We start from the raw sequence: 18321 nt of genomic DNA, 5'->3' as shown, positions 1-18321 counted from the left end.
GGCATTGCACAATTGGCTTTTATCAAGAACTCCATCTTCCTTTACCACTTATGCCTCAAATCTAAAACAGCTGCAAGAAATTAGAAATTTGTCCAAATTAGACATAAAACTGTCTCCTTGTCCTGATGGCATTCCTCCAATTGTCCTGAAGATTTGTGCACTAGAACTGACTCCTGTCCTATGTCGTCTGTATATAATCTCTCTTACCCAACTGATATCTATCCCACAGCCTGGAAATTGGCCTATGTTCAACACATTCCCAAGAAGGGTGACAAATCACTACCATCAGACTACCACCCTGTCTCACCCACCTGAGTCCTGTCTAAAGTAATGGAGATAACCATGAATTCTCAACTACCATGAAGGCACCTGGCTAACAAATCACCACCAGTATAGATTCTGTTGCTGCCAATCAGCTGGAGATCTACTGATATTGTGGGATAGCTTGAAGATCAGAATTAAGGGCGGTAGAGTGGTGGTGGTTGATGTTCTGTAGGTTGAGGTGATTTGTGTAGAGTAAGTTTTATCAAGTGAGGGAGGAGTGCAATGTGCTATCATCTGCAAAATTGTGTATTGGGTTGGAGGTCAACTGAAGAGGATCATTATATAAGGAAGAGGGTTGGTGAGAGAACAGAACCTTGTGGCACTCTGGACAAATGCCATGGAAAAGTTTAGTGAATCTCAAGTGGTTGCACTTGATATCTCCAAGACTTTTCACTTGTTCTGGCACAAAGGCTTACAAATTCCCATTACTTGGTGTGTCCCAAAACTTCTGCAGTTTGATTGCCAGTTTTCTGTTTCACATGATGACAGAACATACTTTCACAGAGGTATGCTTCCCATCATAGAGTATCATATTAGTATAAGCTCAGACCTAAATTATACCTTTAACCAACATTTTCCAATATCTTAACCACTAGTCCTGATATATTAATTGCTAATTTTGTCTTAGAACCTACTTTTTTTAATGGAACAATCTTGTCCTTTTTCCACTTCATTGAGATCTTGCTAAAGCTGAGATTTAAATTAAAGGTTAATCAGAGGCATTGCTAGTTCTCTTGCACAAAAGGGTATGCAAAAGAACTAGCAATGTATGCCCAACCGTCCTTATATCATTTTCTCCAATCAGTGTAATCCTCCCATAATCATTCTTATTTTTGCTGGTTACATATCAAAATAATGCCCTAGGATTTTTTTTTCAACTTCATTAGCTAACTTCTACTCATACTAAACATTTGCTACTCTTACTGACCAAGTCATCCTTCTTGCTTGTTCTTTGTATTCCTCATATGTTGCCTCCATAATGCCTGTTTTTTCTGTATTGCATGCTTAATCTCTTCATTAATCCATTCCACACTTACCTTATTTAACTTTCTGATCTTTGAATACATTTAGACATTGCTTCTATTAGATAGTTCTTGAACATCATCCAAGCAGTATTGATCTCCTTTCCATGCTACAGCTGCAAGCTATCTCCTGATTATCTCATCATCACCAGCCTTGTAGTTCCACATATACCCTTTCATCACAGAAGTCTTCACATGGTTGGTAACCACCCAGTTTATCACATTATTATAATTATTATTATTATAATTTCGTGACACCTCCAAGGAGTCCTAGGACTCATCGAGGGAGGACACCTACTCTACAACTCTCTATCTCCACCACTCCTTCCACGAACTATACCCAACCTCTACTATTATCATCTACATCAACGCCATCTACTCCTATAGCCACTAGTATTTTTTTATCTGTAAATTGCGTGTGTTCTGATGGGCCGATTTGTCTGTATGTGGGAATGAAAAACCCGAGTTTCCAGGAGGAAAAAACCCTGCTACCTCCGCATGAGATCGGCTAACTCACCTTCAACTGAAAAAGTCCATATAAAGATTCCTCTCATCATGACAAGAATCGAACCTAGACCATTTCCAATCGAAGGGCGCAATGTACCGTCATTCTTCCAATTGTGCTACGTAGGTGCTTTGTCACATCGTTGTCTATCTCACCAACTGAAGGTTGATTTGACACCTCATTTATAATAACATCCTCTGATGAGATAATCAAATCCAAGATCATCGATCCTCAAGTGCTTTCTGTCACATACTACCTGAGGTAGTTGTCTCTCAAAAACTCGAGAAATTCATTTTCTTTACTTCTGGTTGCTTCTCGTCATCCCAGTCTATACTGCAATAATTAAAATCACTCATAATAATCACCCTTTTCCTATTTGCTTGGCTTATTTGCCTTACATTTCCAGTTCATGACCTTCTACATTACGTGGTCTATAGCAATTCAACAAAGTATTTCATTCTATTCACCTCTATCTCACACCATACTGCCTCAAAACCACTGCCACTAATTCCTCCTTGGATCTCTCTATCTTGTATGGACATAACTCTTTTTCTATCATCAATAGCACTTCATCACCCTTTTTACCTTTTCTATCTTCACGAAATGCATCATACCCTTCTATCTCTATTCCCATCAGGATGTCATCCTCATCCAACCATGTCTCACTTAAACCAACTATTTTTGGGTAAACAAACTCAATCATTTCATTTGTAACTAAGGTATTCAAGAAGGCCAGGGCCTCTTCAATAGTAAAAGTAATTCCACAGTAGATATTGTTAAGAACTGTAAAATACTGTAAAATACAGTCCGTGGGCTATATGCCCAAATGGCAAAGGCATTGTTTATAACCTAAGCCATATCTTGGACTTACGGTGGCTGAATTAAGTGTCAACATATCAAAAGATTCAATGTATAAGTTAACAATAGGAATGAAAGTGGAACCCATTGCTACACCTTCAATCACAAAAACGACTGCTTTGTGATGTTCGATGGATATAAAGATCACAAAACCTAACTGCATAACTGTTCACTTCACAACATTTAACTGACATCCCCATTCTTCAGTCCAAGGCACCAATCAATTCAAATTCCCTTTTAACAACATGTCAGAACTTCCTGACATTGCTCTTCCTAATTTAGACCTGCCTGGTTGGCCAAGTTGTTAGTGTATCTGCTCTCCAGCCAAAAGGCTGCAGGTTCGAATCCCACCATGGACATGGATGGATGCTTGTGATTGTCTGTGAAAATACTAGTGGTGGTGGTGGTGGGCAGTAGGTGGTGTTTGTGTAGTTGTGGTTCATTGTAGTTGGTGGAGACAGATTTATAGAGTATGTGCCCTCCCTCAATGAGTCTTTCGACTCCCTGGAGGTGTTATGTAATAATAATAATTTAGCATCATCAGCAACAACTGAATATCTTCTTTCACACTGTGAACTATATAATTAATATCTAAATTAAAGAACAATAATCCCAGAACAGAATGCTATGGTACCCTACTTGTCACTTTACTTTTTTGGGGGACACTGCACATCCATACAAAACTTGCTGGCTCCAATCAGTCAACCTTTCAACTCCATTCTTACTCCCCACCCCATTAGTGAAATACACTAATGAAATACTGACTGAACATTTCCAGTATATTTTTAGATGTGACTTGTGTTCCATCTTTAGTAACTAAAGTCAGTCTTCCATATTGATCTTTTCTTCTGCTAGCAACATAACTGTAAAATTCTCTAGGGCTTTACTGCTTCAGCCAAATTCTTTTCATCTATCTCTTTACTTACTACACTCCACTCCTTCCTAGCCTGCACTTTATACTCCTCATGTTGCTGAGGGGGGGGACTATTCTTTATATCTCCTTCATAATGTTCTCTTTCTAAAAAGCCCCTGAATAATTTCATGATTCATCCACTTTACTCTTCCTTTATTTATCCTCTGAACCTTAGGAATACAATCTGAAATTGCCTTAAGTAATTGATTCTGGACCAAGTCCCAGGCATTGCTGATTTCCCTTCCCTTCAACAGATTAAACCAACTATTTACAACTTTTCGTGCGCGTGAGTAACATAAAAAAAAATAGAAAAGAAAAAAGACTATTATCCTTCTACTTTATACTGGTACATAGGAGTATCCTTCTATTTATTATATCTTCTATCTTCTTAAATTATTATAAATATCAAAAAAATTAAGCATCCTTATATTTGAACTTTATAGTAATACATTTACCATTACTGTAACATGTTCTTATTTTCAGAGTATTATGGAAACAGTCTTTGGTGTCGGTATGATAGTTGGGCCAACAGTAGGTGGAGCACTGTATCAGGTTATTATCAACTGTCATTATTATTTAGATTTTGATTTGCACTTCATAATCTTATTTTTCATTTTTATATAATTTTACATAATTTTATTCTATTTTTATTTATAAAATAAAATGACTTTTTTTACTTCAGTCTTTGAACCGATTAACATTTCAGGATGCTTCACCTTCTAAAACAAGTTGAAGGAACTGTCCTTTCTCATTCATTAATGTTTCATGAAGGTAATGAAACCTTCATATGTATTTTATCTTGTTATTCAGCTTTTTAATATCAAAACTGAAGAACTCTAATCTTTAAATGGAATGACTATAAATAAAATATTACACGATAACCACAGTAATTAACTTTAATGAAATAAAAGTACAAATATTTCTTAACCCTAATGAGCCAAGCACTGTGGACGTGTCTAAGAAGAGCTTCTGATCGAGATAAGTTATTCTAGGAATAATTAAGTATATATGCATAATTGTTTGAGTAAGAGCGGCTGTAAACGTTGTGCGCTACCCAGGGGCAGACTTAGGCATGGGCTTTATGGGCTTCAGCCCAGGGCCCCGTTCAATCAAAGGGCCCCCTTCGCAGTCAAAAATATAAAAATAAAAACAATTTAAATTACAAATTTAAATAAATTATACAAAAATTTTTCGTACCTAGGTAACGTTAAAATCGTTAATTAGCAACATTATTGGATTTGAATTAAATATCAAATATCAATGTTTTAAATGACAGTAAATAGTAAATACGGCTGTCTTCTATCGCCTCTGTCGGTAGTCAGTAAAATCAAAATATACTTTGTCATTTGTCAATTATGCAAATAATATAGCAACGTCGGAGTGGGAGTGCAAGTCTAGCTCATTCAGCTCATCTAAAGCTTGTTAGCTTAGATGTTTTTGACATTTGAGGTTATGTATAGTACAGTATAGTTGAATATTAAATAGTCATTTATTCGGTAAAGTGTACTGTTCAGGTGTTTCACTTTGATACTAAATAAATATACACTTTGATACTAAATAAATATACATTAAACGTTAAACAACCTAATATGGTGGTGGATTTTTTTTAGGTTTTTTTTATTTCTTTCCAGATTAAATAAATACCTAAAAAATGTCTTGTAGAAAATATAAAAGCGGAGCTGAAAAACGAAAAATACAATTAAATAGAGAAAAAGAAAGAAGTAAATGTGCCAAATTTTCAAATTTTTTTTTGTATTGGAAAATAAAAATGAAAACGATATAGGTGCAGTAATAAGCGAAAGAGAGAATAACTTAACCGAAGAGAAACAGAAAAAACAACAAAATGTATATAACAATAACGAAGAATTACTAGGACTAAAATCACAAGCGAGAACCTCTAAAAACAATGTTGACGTTGACGGACATTCAGTATCAGATAAAAATATACAAGACCTAGATGATGACCAGCTCTCTGAAGTATCTGTTGCTGTTTTGCAAGAAGATAGTGATAAAGAGGCAGAAGAGGCTTTAAAAAATGCAGAGTTGCTTGCTAAATATGTTGACGTAGGTGTGTGGCCTACACAGCTAAATGATAATTTTATTAATCACTGCCTCTCACATGAAATGGCTTATTTCAAAAATAAAGATTCAAAAAATATATATCCAGTTTCAACAAGGTATTACAAAGAACAAAACAGATCATTTTCAAATAAGTTCTTTGCGAAAAAAATTAAAAATGGTCAATTACTGGAAAGGTCTTGGTTGTGCTATTCTAGCAGTATGGGAAGTGTTTTTGTCTAGTGTGCAAACTTTTTTCTGAAATCCCTTCTCAATACACAACCGGATTCTTTGACTGGAAACATATAGGACCATGTTTAGAAAGTCGCGAAAATTCTAATGAACATAGGAAATCATTGTTAGTATGGTTAACACGTAAAGAAAATAAGTATGTTATTGACACACAGTTGCAGGAGCAACTAAGAAAAGATATGGAATATTACCACAATGTCCTAAATCGTGTTATTGCAGTTGTGAAATATTTAACTGTTAGAGGATTAGCATTCAGAGCTCAAGAGGAAATATTTGGCTCTCCGCACAATGGTAATATTATGGGGGCTCTGGAATTACTAGCAGAGTTCGATCCATTCATGCGCAAACATATCCAACAACGAGAACTGCAACCAAAGCCTTTCACTTCGTACTTATCAAAAACAGTTTATGAACAAATAATAGAGATTATGAGAAAACAAGTAATAAAAAGAATTATAGCTGAAATAAATAGTGACGATGCAAAGTACTACTCAATTGTGATGGACTCGACACAAGATTTGTCCCACAATGACCAACTAGCTATTATAGTACGATATTGTTTTGAGGGAAAAGTGTATGAAAGATGTGTATCTTTGATCGAAATTTGTAGTTACATTGGCCTATCTTTATTCAATTCCTTACAAGCATTTCGAGAAAAAAAATGGACTGCAATTGGATAATTGTAGAGGACAGTTTTTTGACAACATGGCAAATATGTCCGGCCGATACAATGGCGTGCAAGCACATCTCAAACAAAAAAATAAATACGCTGATTATGTGCCATGTGCTACGCATTCCCTAAATCTAGTTGGAGGAGAAACGATTAAAGTTGCAACTCAAATTGTGAACTTTTTTTGAACAGTGCAACAAATATGTTTTCTTTTCTGCCTCTACCCATAGGTGGGAGCTTCTAAATCGTGAAACAAAACTAAAATTTTCGATAAAAGGTTTACGCCAGACTAGATGGACTTGTCACTATAATGCTGTTAGAACTTTAAAAAATAGTTACTGTGATATCATGAACACACTAAAAACGTTTAGTGACAATATAGATGAGAAACTTGATTTTCGAAGAGAGGCACAGAAATTATATAATGATTTGGAGCAATATGAGTCTCCGGGGAAAGTGTTTGAATGGAGGGTAGGTGACGGTGCAGTAGTGTAGGCTCGTTTCTAATGTGCACATCTTTAAATTAAAAAAAAAATTATATTTTATGGCTGTGTATTTCTCAGTTAGGTGCTTCTTTCAAGTCAAGCGTGTTTATTTTGTGTCGAGTATTTTTGCATTTGGCATAATGGTTTGTATTTGGTATCAGATTGTATGATTAGGCATCATTGCAGCTAAGCCTAATCTCGCTATTGTGACAGCTAAATCTTCTTTGTAGCTACGTATGTAAATCTTTGTGTTAGATATTTTTGGTTATTCATATAATGACGTGTTTGATGAAACATTTTGAGAATGATATGTTATAGTGATCGTGTTCTTGTTGTTAAGCCTAATACTGCCATTCTCTGAGCATATATACTGGATGTTAAATGAAATCTATTGATTATAAGTGTATAATACTGAGATAATTATTTCAAGCAACGTATGTAAATTTTGTTAGGTATTGTTTAATGTTGTTTAATATGAGTATTTTATTTTAAACTTAGTTCAGAACTCAATATGATAACAAGATCACAGACAATTTGTTTGAAAGGGCACAATCACACACCTAATTAGTGCAAATTGGTTCGTTAGCTTTGATACAAGTAGACATTTCTTGATCGTCAGAATCTTCACTTCTTTTTTTAAGGAAAAAATTATTCATGATTTTGATGGGCATATGTAACTTTAATATTTTATTTTAAAATTTATTTCAAGTAAATAATTTTTTTTCCGGATGGAAAAAGGAAAAACATTTGTTTACGATGTCTCTCGTTATAGTTGGAATATATAATAATAAGAAAAACCTCTATACTGAATTTAACGACTTTAATATCGTACTTCGTTTATTCTCACCGATGACAAAAGACTCATGATTTTTGTTTAGGGGAAATGATCATGTATAATACTTGTCACACTGAACAGAGAAATACAAAAACATACAGCAGGACAACCATTCATTAGTTCATTTTCCCGAGTATTTATGTGCCGTCACATATCTAGTTACTACGACATGCAGTGATCTAATGAAATCCCAGGATATAATATGAGTGATACAAAAAATGATAATCTTTATATACGCTTCATCCATTAAAATCAAAATATATAATTTTTTTGTTTTTGATTTAGTTATTTGTGGGAATTGAATATTTCGCTTTTTTCAAATAAACGATTCAAAATTTCGCGGCATCCAGTTTGAGAACCACTGATATAGACGAACATTTAGTCAATGAATGTGTTCAGTTAAAATCCTACTTACAGACTAAGCCAGACTCATATGACTCATGTGGTGAAATATTAAAGCTAATTTATGAAAAGAAACTTGTTGATGTTTTTCCGAATTGCTATACAATCTTAAAAATTTTTTTGGCCTTGCCAATCACCAGCTGTGAGGCGGAGCAATCCTTCTCTGGGATGTCCTATATAGAAAATAAATATAGGACAACAATGACGAATGAAAGATTAAATTATTTATCAATTTTTTCCACAAACTGTGATTTAATCAAAAAATTACAATGTGATGATCAAATAAAAGAATTTGCAGTGCAAAAATGAAGAAAAGTTACTCTTTAAATGTCTCTTTAATGTATTAAAAAAAACTAACATTATACATTATATAGAATGTTTTATTTATTTTATTTTTAAGTATTATTATTTTTTTTCTTCTTACTCTTTATTTTTGACGTGAGAATTTGTTTCGTTTTTTTGTTTGTTACTAAAAGTAATACCTAATATATTTTATTTTTTATTTATTAATGTTTGTTATGTATACAAAACCTTTTTTCATTATAAGTGTATATAAAAGTTTGTATATCCAAGTGCATCAAATCAAATAAAAAAGTTCTTCAATGTCTGTTGCTTATAATTTTTTCTATTAAAAAAGGATAAAAAAAAAGTTTTTCGACAAAATGGCAAATGAGTCGCCACAACTAACCCAAACTTGGATTTTGATTAATTGGATAGGCCCCAAAAGTTAACGGTCTGCCACTGGCGCTACCGGTATTATTAGTGTGGGGGATTTTTGCTTGCCTAAACTTAATTACGAAATCATTATTATTAGACCTAGTAACCTGCAGGGGAAAAAAAAATGGCGGTGGCATTGTCATTCCATGATTTTAATTTAGATTTCAGTGGTTTCGTTAAATGTGAGGTCTGTTATATGTATTCTTTCGATTACATAAATGATTTGTGGATGCTTAGCGCGGATGGAAGAAGGGTGTGTGCGAAGTGTGACCTGAACGAAGAACTGATGAATGCAAATATGAAATTGATGACAGAAAGTGTTAGTAACGAAAATGTTGCGGGCAAATTGAGTGCACGTTTTAAAGAGAAGGATGGTGAGAAAGAGAGGCGAAAAAATGTTAAAAAATCAGTAAAAAAGAAAAAGAGCGATTTGAAAACCGTAACGGATGTTAAAAGGGACGAAAGTGAGGCACGAGTGGCGGAAGGAAACAAAATTGAGAGAACAAATGAAACTAGAAATGGCGTGATGCAGAAATCGAAAGTGAAAAAAATCGAAAGCATGAATGATAGCGAAAAAAGAATGAATGATGGCGAAAGTTGTACGCATGTTAGATCGAAAGTGCGGAAACAAAGAAGGATGAATGAGAGTGAAAGTAAGAAGAGGGGGGGGTTGAGAGTTAGAAAGATTGAACGATAGAGAGAATGTATCGTGAGATTCGGAAGTTGAATTGGATTGGATGAGGCAAGAAATGAAATGGATGCGGCATGAAATTAAGAGAATTCAGGTCAAAACTATTAAAATAAATCATGATGGCATGAAAGAGTTAACGAAAGATGAGCTAGTGCATTGTGTGGCGACTCCATTATTAAAGGTGTGCTGGAGGATAAAATGCACAAGGTATGTTTTCCAGGCGGTAAAATGAGTAGAGTGATTGAGGCATTGGATATGAGGCGGGAGCGAGCAAAAGAGTTTTAATAGTATTAATTGGTACAAATGATTTGAAAGAGCGTGTCAGAATGAATATCATGAGGCTGCTTGGAAGGATAAAAGAGAATAGTGTGACAGGAAGGGTGGTCAGTGTGTTGCCTGGTATGACTGTGGTGAAATGAGGCGGAGAGCAAGGATTATGAATGATATGCTGGCTGAAATGTGTGAGGAGATGGGAGTACAGTTTGTTAATGTGTGGAATGAGTTTGAGGGGCGAAGTGAGCTGTATGGGAGTGATGGACTGCATTTGAGTGGTTATGGTGTGAGTCGCTTGGAGAGACTGCTGCTGGAAAGTAGAGAAGTAAATAGAGAGAATGAATCAGATCAAGAGAGGAGTGATGTGGAAGAGCAGGAGAGATTGAAGAAGTGATATGAATGGGGAAGTGAGTGGTATGAGTATAGCAAATTAGAGAATGGGTGTGCAAGAGGTAAAAAACAGGGAGCAGTGAAATGGGGTAGCTCAGGGATACACAGCGTGAGAAAGGTGGATGCTCCAAGAGGAAGTGAGAGCATGTATAGGCAGGAAAGGAATGGGATGACCAGGGATCAAGAGGAAACAGTTGGAATTGAAAAGGGTTCTAAAATGAAGAAGCAGAGAGGGAAATGGCCCTAGTCTAGCATGGAGAGATCACATCGAGTGAGTGGTATCAGTGGAACTAGCTGTAGATCCAGAAATGAGCTGTTGTGTTTGTATACCAATGCTAAAAGTATAAGAAAAAAGGCTGATGAAATGGTTGCACTAATTGCATCTGTTCACCCAAAGATTGTTGGAATAAGTGAGACATGGTTGGAAGAGGATGACATCCTGACAGGAATAGAGATGGAAGGGTATGATGTGTTTTGTGAGGATAGAAGAGGTAAAAAATCCTACTAGAAGAGGTAAAAAGGGAGGGGGGGAGTGCTATTGATGATAGAGAAAGAGTTATGTCCATACAAGGTAGAGATGCAAGAGGGAAATGGGGCCAGTGGTTTTGAGGCAGTATGGTGTGAGATAGAGGTGAATGGAATAAAATACTTGGTGGGATGTTGTTATAGACCAGATAATGTGGATGGTGGTGATAGTAAAATGTAAAGTCAAATTAGCCAAGCAAATAAGAAAAGGGTGATCATTATGGGTGATTTTAATTACGGCAATATAGACTGGAATGATGAGATAGCAACTGGAAGTAAAGAAAATGAGTTTTTTGAGTTTTTGAGGGATAACTACCTCAGACAGTTTGTAACAGAGGGCACACGAGGATTAAGGGTCTTGGATTTGGTCATCTCATCAGAGGATGTAATTATAAATGAGGTGTCAAATCATCCACCAATTGGTGAGAGTGACCATGAGGTGATTACCTGGGTGGTTGCCAGCAGGGCGAGGATCCCTGTGAGAAAAGGATATATGTGGAACTACAAGGGGGGTGATTATGAAGAGCTCAGAAGACAGCTTGCAAGTGTAGCATGGAATGAGGAGTTAGCTGGAAAAGAGATCAATGCAGCTTGGGTGATTTTCAAAAACTATCTAGTAGATGCAATGTCTAAATGTATTCCAAGGGTGAGAAGGTTAAATACGGTAGGTGTGAGATGGATGAATAAAGAGATTAAGCATGTGATACAGAGAAAGAGGGCATTGTGGAGGCAGCATAAGAGAAGTGGAAATAACCAATTTCATGAGGGCTACAAAGACCAGGCAAGGAGGGTGACTTGGTTGGTGAGAGTAGCTAAATAGAGATATGAACAGCAGTTAGCTAATGAAGCCTAAAAGAATCCTAGGGAGGTCTTTCCATATGTAGCCAGCAAAAGAAAGAATGATTATGGAAGGATGACATTGATTGGAGAAAATGGTATAAAGACTGCTGTTGCAGAATGTATGGTGGAGATAGTTAATGAGCAGTTCATAAAGATCTTTCAATCTTGTGAATGTGACTTCATGAAGAGATTGAGAGCAGTTGATGATGGGGAGGAGAGACTGACTGTAAGTGAGCAAGTGGTGTTTGGGGAGTTGAGTAAACTAGATGTAAATAAGGCTGTGGGACTTGATAATATATCACCGCGTATTTTGAAGGAATGTGCCAGGGAGTTGACACCTGCATTGACATATTTTTTTAATACGAGTCTCGCACTTGGTCAAGTTCCTAAGGAGTGGAAGGAGGGCAAGATTTTGTCACTTCATAAAGGACGTGATCGAACTCAAGCATCAAACTATAGGCCTATCTGTGTGTCAGGAGTTGTGGTTAAGTTGTTGGAGAAGCTTGTGAGAACTGGGATCCAGAGTTGGGTTGACAACAATGGTTTTATCTTTGATGGACAGCATCGATTCATGTTTTAGTAATCTACTTACTTATTACAATAAAGTTACTGCTTCCTTGGACAGAGGAGAAGGATACACAGTAATATACTTGGATTTCGCAAAGGCTTTTGATAGAGTACCTCATGATAAGTTGACAGTCAAACTAGAGCAGATGGGGTTGGATATTAGATTAGTGCACTGGATTGGACACTGGCTATCTGATAGGTATCAACAAGTTGTGTATCGGGGTGCGATATTCAGGAAAAGGAAAGTCACTAGTGGAATGCCTCAGGGGTCTGTTTTAGGGTCATTACTGTTTAACTTGTATATTAATGATAATAGCTAAGATTTGGATGGAGATATTCAGTTGTTTGCAGATGATGCAAAGTTGGGACGAACCATAAAGAGTAGTGAAGATGTTGTGGCCTTGCAAGAAGACTTGAATAAATTCAGTGATTGGGCACGGAAATGGGGATGTGAGTTCAATGTTGCAAAATGTAAGGTTTTAAAATTTGGAAAACAAAGATGGGATGCAGAATTTATGCTTGGTGAGAATATATTGTTGGAGGTAGAGGAAATAAGAGATCTGGGGATGATAGTGGATAAGGATCTAAAATTTAGGGGCAACATCGCCAAAATTGTGAAGACAACACAAAGGCTTCTGGGAATGATGCGGAGGACACTGACGTGTAGAAGTAGGGAGATTCTTGTTCCGTTGTATAAGGCTTTGATTAGGCCACACATGGACTATTTTGCCCAGATTTGGTCACCGGGTTTTCAGAAGGATGAAGGGATGTTGGAAAGGGTCCAAAGGCGACTGACTAAGGTAGTTGCTGACCTCTGGAATGTTGAGTATGAGGAACGATTGAGAAGATGTAATTTGCAGAGTCTGGTGGAGAGGAGGAAGAGGGGAGATATGATAGAGACCTACAAGTTGGTAAGGGGTTATAAGATCAATGGTGGAGAAGTTCTACAGAGAATAGTGGGAGATCAGGGGAGAACCAGAGGTCATCCCTGGAAACTGTATAAAGAGGGTGTGAGTAGGGGGAGTGAGAATCAGGTTTTTTTCGTGCAGAGTTGTGAATTAATGGAATGCCTTACCTGAGAGTGTGGTGTCTGCAAGGAGTTTTAGTGTGTTTAAGACACTGTATGATGAGATGTGTGTGTGTGATAAAAGGACCTCCTAGATGAGTCTTTGACTCCATGAGGTCTTGGTGTAATAATAATAATATTTCAAACTGAAAATAACAGTACATCATCGGTGCATAGAAATAAGCAAATTAAAGAAACAGGAATACAAAGTACATAGAACAATCGGTGGTTTACCAATTAAAAACTGTTGCAGCATGCTAGAAATTAATATTAATAAATAATATTATTAAAAATTATTTTTGATGGTTACATAAAATGAGAAACTCCCAAACTTATGGGAGAGAGAGAGGCACTCATTCCGATTCAGATTTGGTTGATGTAAAAGGGCTTCACAACTTTCTTTGAAAAGGCATTCGTATTTAAAACTGTTTGTATAGAGAAGACGAGCTTCATCTCACCAGATACTATGTTGTGCCAGACCAGACGTTTAAGGTTTCATATATTCAATATAATATTGATGTTCATTAATTCTTTTTTCAACAGAAGTCTGTCTGCCAAAAGTATATCAGATTACATTCACAAGGTATCTGATAAATGCCAGGTAACCTTTATATCAATGACATTGTCCGTGGATTGCAAGAGGATATTCAGTTGTTTGCGGATAATGCGAAGCTGGGAAGGGTTATTAGTAATAGTTCAGATGTGGTAGCCCTGCAAGAGGATTTGAATAAGCTAGATAGATGGGCAAATGAATGGGGTGTCGGTTTAATGCAGCAAAATGTAAGGACTTGAGGTTTGGGACGCTGCATACTCCATGGGAGGAGTTAAACTGGAGGAAGTAGGGGAGACAAGAGAACTGGGGTTGATGATTGATAGAAACCTGAAATTTAGGGGACATATTGCAAAGGTAGTGAAGGTAACACAGAGGATTGCTGCAATAATGAAAAGGACATTTACCTGCAGAGATAAAAGAGTTATCATTCCATTGTATAAGACTCTGATCAGATCCCACTTAGGCTATTGTTCTCAGATCTGGTCCTCAGGATTTGAAGGGGATAAATTAACTGTAGAAAGGATACAAAAGCAGATAACAAAGATGGTGTCAGGACTGTACAATGTTAGTTATGAGGATCGGCTGAGGGAGTGTTGACTGCAGAGTTTAGTGGATAGAAGAAGGAGAGGTGATATGATTGACGCTTTTAAACTGTTGAGAGGTGGTTACAGGGTTGACACTGGGCAGTTCTTTTGCTTGGTTGAACAGTGAGAAGGAGTGATGACAAGGGGCCATCCCTGGAAGTTACAAAAGGAAACTGTGAGAAAGAGGGTGAGGAGTGGTTTCTTTGCATGGAGGGTGGTTGTACCATGGAATGCGTTGTCTGAGAGAGTGGTGAGAGCAAGAACGGTCAATGCTTTTAAGGAGTGGTATGATAGACTTTGTGTTTCCTCGATGAGTCTTGATAAATTTGTGTTTCTTAGAAAGGACTTCCCACGATGAGTCTTTTGACTCCATGGAGGCCTTAATAATAATAATAATAATAATAATAATAATAATAATAATAATAATAATAAAATGATAGAAGGAACAGGTTGTCTTTTGTAGATGGCAACAGATAATAAATTTTGTTGATAGGAAAATATGTGGGAATAAGGTGATACTCATTCAAAATTCTACCAATTGCTTCAGAGATACCAAAAATATAAGAAATTGGATCCATGCGGTCTGTTGAAGAATCCTGTGGTGTTGGAACATAGGAGTCAATTATATGCTGGATTTGATTAAGGTTGTAACCATTAAATTCCATTACATTTTTGATAATAGAAGTACGTAAGCTTGTTGTACATGAGCTTGTGGGAGAGGAGCACACATTATGTGCTCTATTAATTAAAGGCTTGATAACACCAAATTTTTGAGAGATGTGATGAGCAGTGAAAATACTTCAGATGGAAACTTTGTTTGTTTACACTTAGATAAAGGATTAAACCAAGAATATAATTTCTTGACATCTTTAATTTATAGTAAAACCAAGTGGAAAACCTTTCAACAACTATCTCTGATCCAGAGTAATTCAATAATAAGGTGTGACACCTTTTAGCTACTTGCATATGGAAATATTAATAACCTAAGATATGCTGATGACATGGTTCTTATATTTGATCCTTAAGATCAAAGTCCTTTTTAGGACTTCCAGGGTAATGAATGGCAATGCTGTAGCCAATGAGGTTTTAACTGAGGCTCGGCTATTGCCGTTACCCAGCCATGACTAGAGCTTTTAGCTCAATAATACCCCATCCACACAGATTTTATTCATTCAGATGATGGGATAAAGAGTCAAGGACTCAGTCCATCTCCCAGTTCTTTTAAGAACTTTAAGAATGACACGGTTCTTCTAGCTGAAAACAAATATGACCTCAAAACTTTTATAGATGAAACCCTCAAGTATAGCGAACAGTATGGCCTCAGTTTCAACTTTAAAAAGACAAAAATCATGACAATTTCAAGAGAAAAGAAAATACCAAATATATGCATCAATATAAAAAGAAATAAATTAGAACAGGTGCAAAAATACATATACCTTGGACACTTGATCACAGAGAATGGCAGGACAGAAGATGAAATTAGAAAAAGGATTGAAATTGCAAGGTCAACTTTCAACAGTATAAAAAATTAAATCTGAAAACAAGACTAAGAATCTCCAATCTACATATGGTCTACATTATTATATGGAGTAGAGACATGGACACTCTCCAATCTGAGTGTGAAAAACTGGAGGCCTTGGAAATTGTGGATGCTGCGAAGAATTATGAGAATATCATGGAAAGACAAATGAAGAGGTACTAGAGATGGCAGGTGTAAACAGGAACCTGATGAAAGAAATTAAAACGAAAAAGTCAGATATTTTGGACATATTCTGAGACATAACTGCCTGCAAAGGACACTTCTCGAAGGAACTGTTGAGGGAAAGAGGAAGACAAAGACTGGAGTGGATGAAAAATATAAAAGACTGGACCTATCTCTCATATGAGGAATGCAGCAGAGAGGCGCAGAATAGAACATGGTGTGGTGTAGACACATGGTAGTCAATTTCCTGGAGGGAGAAGACACCTGACAGGACATATGGAAATATGACTTCTGCATTACTTTAACCTTGGCATTGCCTCTGGGTCTGTCTCCCACTGATGAGACTTATAAAGGTCAAAACCAGTCTGAGTAGTGATTTTTCACATAATGCATAGCATTATACATATCTGCAAGGAGATGTGCTTTGCATTATTGGATACTAAGGCAAGTGATGTGAAGTCATTAGCTTTTTTATGTGAATTGCTCCAGTCCTGAAAATAGTTCATGCACAAACTTGTTTGCTTACACTTGGGTAAAGGATTAAACCAAGAATATAATTTCTTGGCATCTTTACTTTATATTATAAACCAGCCTTAGTTGGTGATATGATATGAAAAGTTCAGAAGATGTTAATTGTGAGTCACTAACACATTTTCGAGAAAGAACATTTTTTTTCTTATAATAAATTCATATTCATATCAAAATAACTTCAATATAAATTTACATCATACAGGGAGTTAACAATATCACTGACAGTTTTTTAACACTAGTCTTTAAATGGGAAGAAAGTGAAAAGAGAGAAAACTATTCCTCTTCATAATGAATGGGTGATAAGACTAAGTTTTCAAATTATAGGCCATTCTGTGTCTGGAGTTGTGGTTAAAGTGTTAGAGAGGCTAGTGAGGACCAATTTAGAATTGAGAATTTAGTTGATAACAGTAGTATTCTCTTTGATGGACAGCATGGATTTGCTAAGGGAAGATTGTTTTCTGCAGTCTACTTACTTAATTATAACAAGTGACAAATGCATTGAACAAAGAAGATACATATACGGTGAAATATTTAGATTTCACAAAGTCCTTTTATAGATTATCACATGACAGATTGGTAATTAAATGGATAAGGTTGGATAGTAGATTAGTGCACCAGATTGGAGACTGGTTGTCTAATCGGTATCAGCAAATTGTACAAAGGGGATGGGGACATCATTCCAGAAGATGAAAGTCACTAGTGGTGTGCCCCAAGGTTCTTTTTTTTGGAACTGTTGCTTGTATGGTAATGATACTGGGAAAGGTTTGAATGATAATATGCAGATGATGCAAAGTTGGGAAGAACTTTGAGGAATAGATTATATGTTGTGATCTACCCAGTCTACTCAAGTCCGCTTGAGTAGACTGGATGAATGATTGAGTGGAGTTGCCATTTCAGTGTTGCAAATAGTAAGGTTTTGAAATTTGGGAAGCAAATATTGAATGCAGAGTTTATAATTGGTGGTATATCTTAGAGGAGGTGGAGAAGATGAGTGATCTGAGAATGATCGGTGGACAAGGACTTAAATTTTGGAGACATGTTGCTAAAACTGTAAAGACAGCACAGAGGATTTTGACAATGGCACAGAGGACACTGATATGTAGAAGTAAGGCTGTTATGGTTCCACTGCATAAGGCTTTCATCAGGCTGCATGTGGATTATTGCACACAGATTTGGTCACCTGGTTTTCAAAAGGATGAATTGGAAAGGATCCAGAGATGATTGACTAAGATGGCTTCTCATTTCTGGCATGTTGCATATCAAGACAGATAGAGGGAATGAAGTTAACAGAGTCTAGGAGGAGGGGGAGGGATATTATTGAGACAGTATGTTGGTAAGGGTTATTACCAGGTTAATGCCAGTGAGGTTTTTTTTTAGAACGGAGGGGGGGGAGAAGACAGTAGAAGTACAAGTGGCCATCTTTTAAGCTCTATATAATTAGGGGATGAGAAGGAGGATAAGGAATAGGTTTTTTGCATGGAGAGTATTAGGCGAGTTGAATGCAATGCCTGTGAGTGGTGACTGCAGAGAATGTGAATGTATTTAAGGCATGGTATGA

At 36.4% G+C, this 18321-nt stretch overlaps 1 protein-coding gene across 1 annotated transcript in view; it reads left to right on the top strand.

The window, feature by feature from the left end:
* The window catches only part of LOC150107030 (MFS-type transporter SLC18B1-like), a 213497-nt gene that overhangs the window by 63686 nt on the left and 131490 nt on the right, over positions 1–18321 (top strand). The window contains exon 6 of the mRNA XM_090392910.1: positions 4106–4174. Coding sequence (XP_090249036.1) covers positions 4106–4174 — 69 coding nt within the window. The remainder of the gene's footprint in view (positions 1–4105; positions 4175–18321) is intronic.

The sequence above is a fragment of the Typopeltis vanoorti genome, chromosome 5, assembly GCF_054136105.1.
Source record: "Typopeltis vanoorti isolate ZY-2024b chromosome 5, IOZ_Tvanoo_1.0, whole genome shotgun sequence".
NCBI classification, from domain to species: Eukaryota; Metazoa; Arthropoda; class Arachnida; order Uropygi; family Thelyphonidae; genus Typopeltis; species Typopeltis vanoorti.
This window is presented reverse-complemented; position numbering and strand designations above follow the sequence as displayed.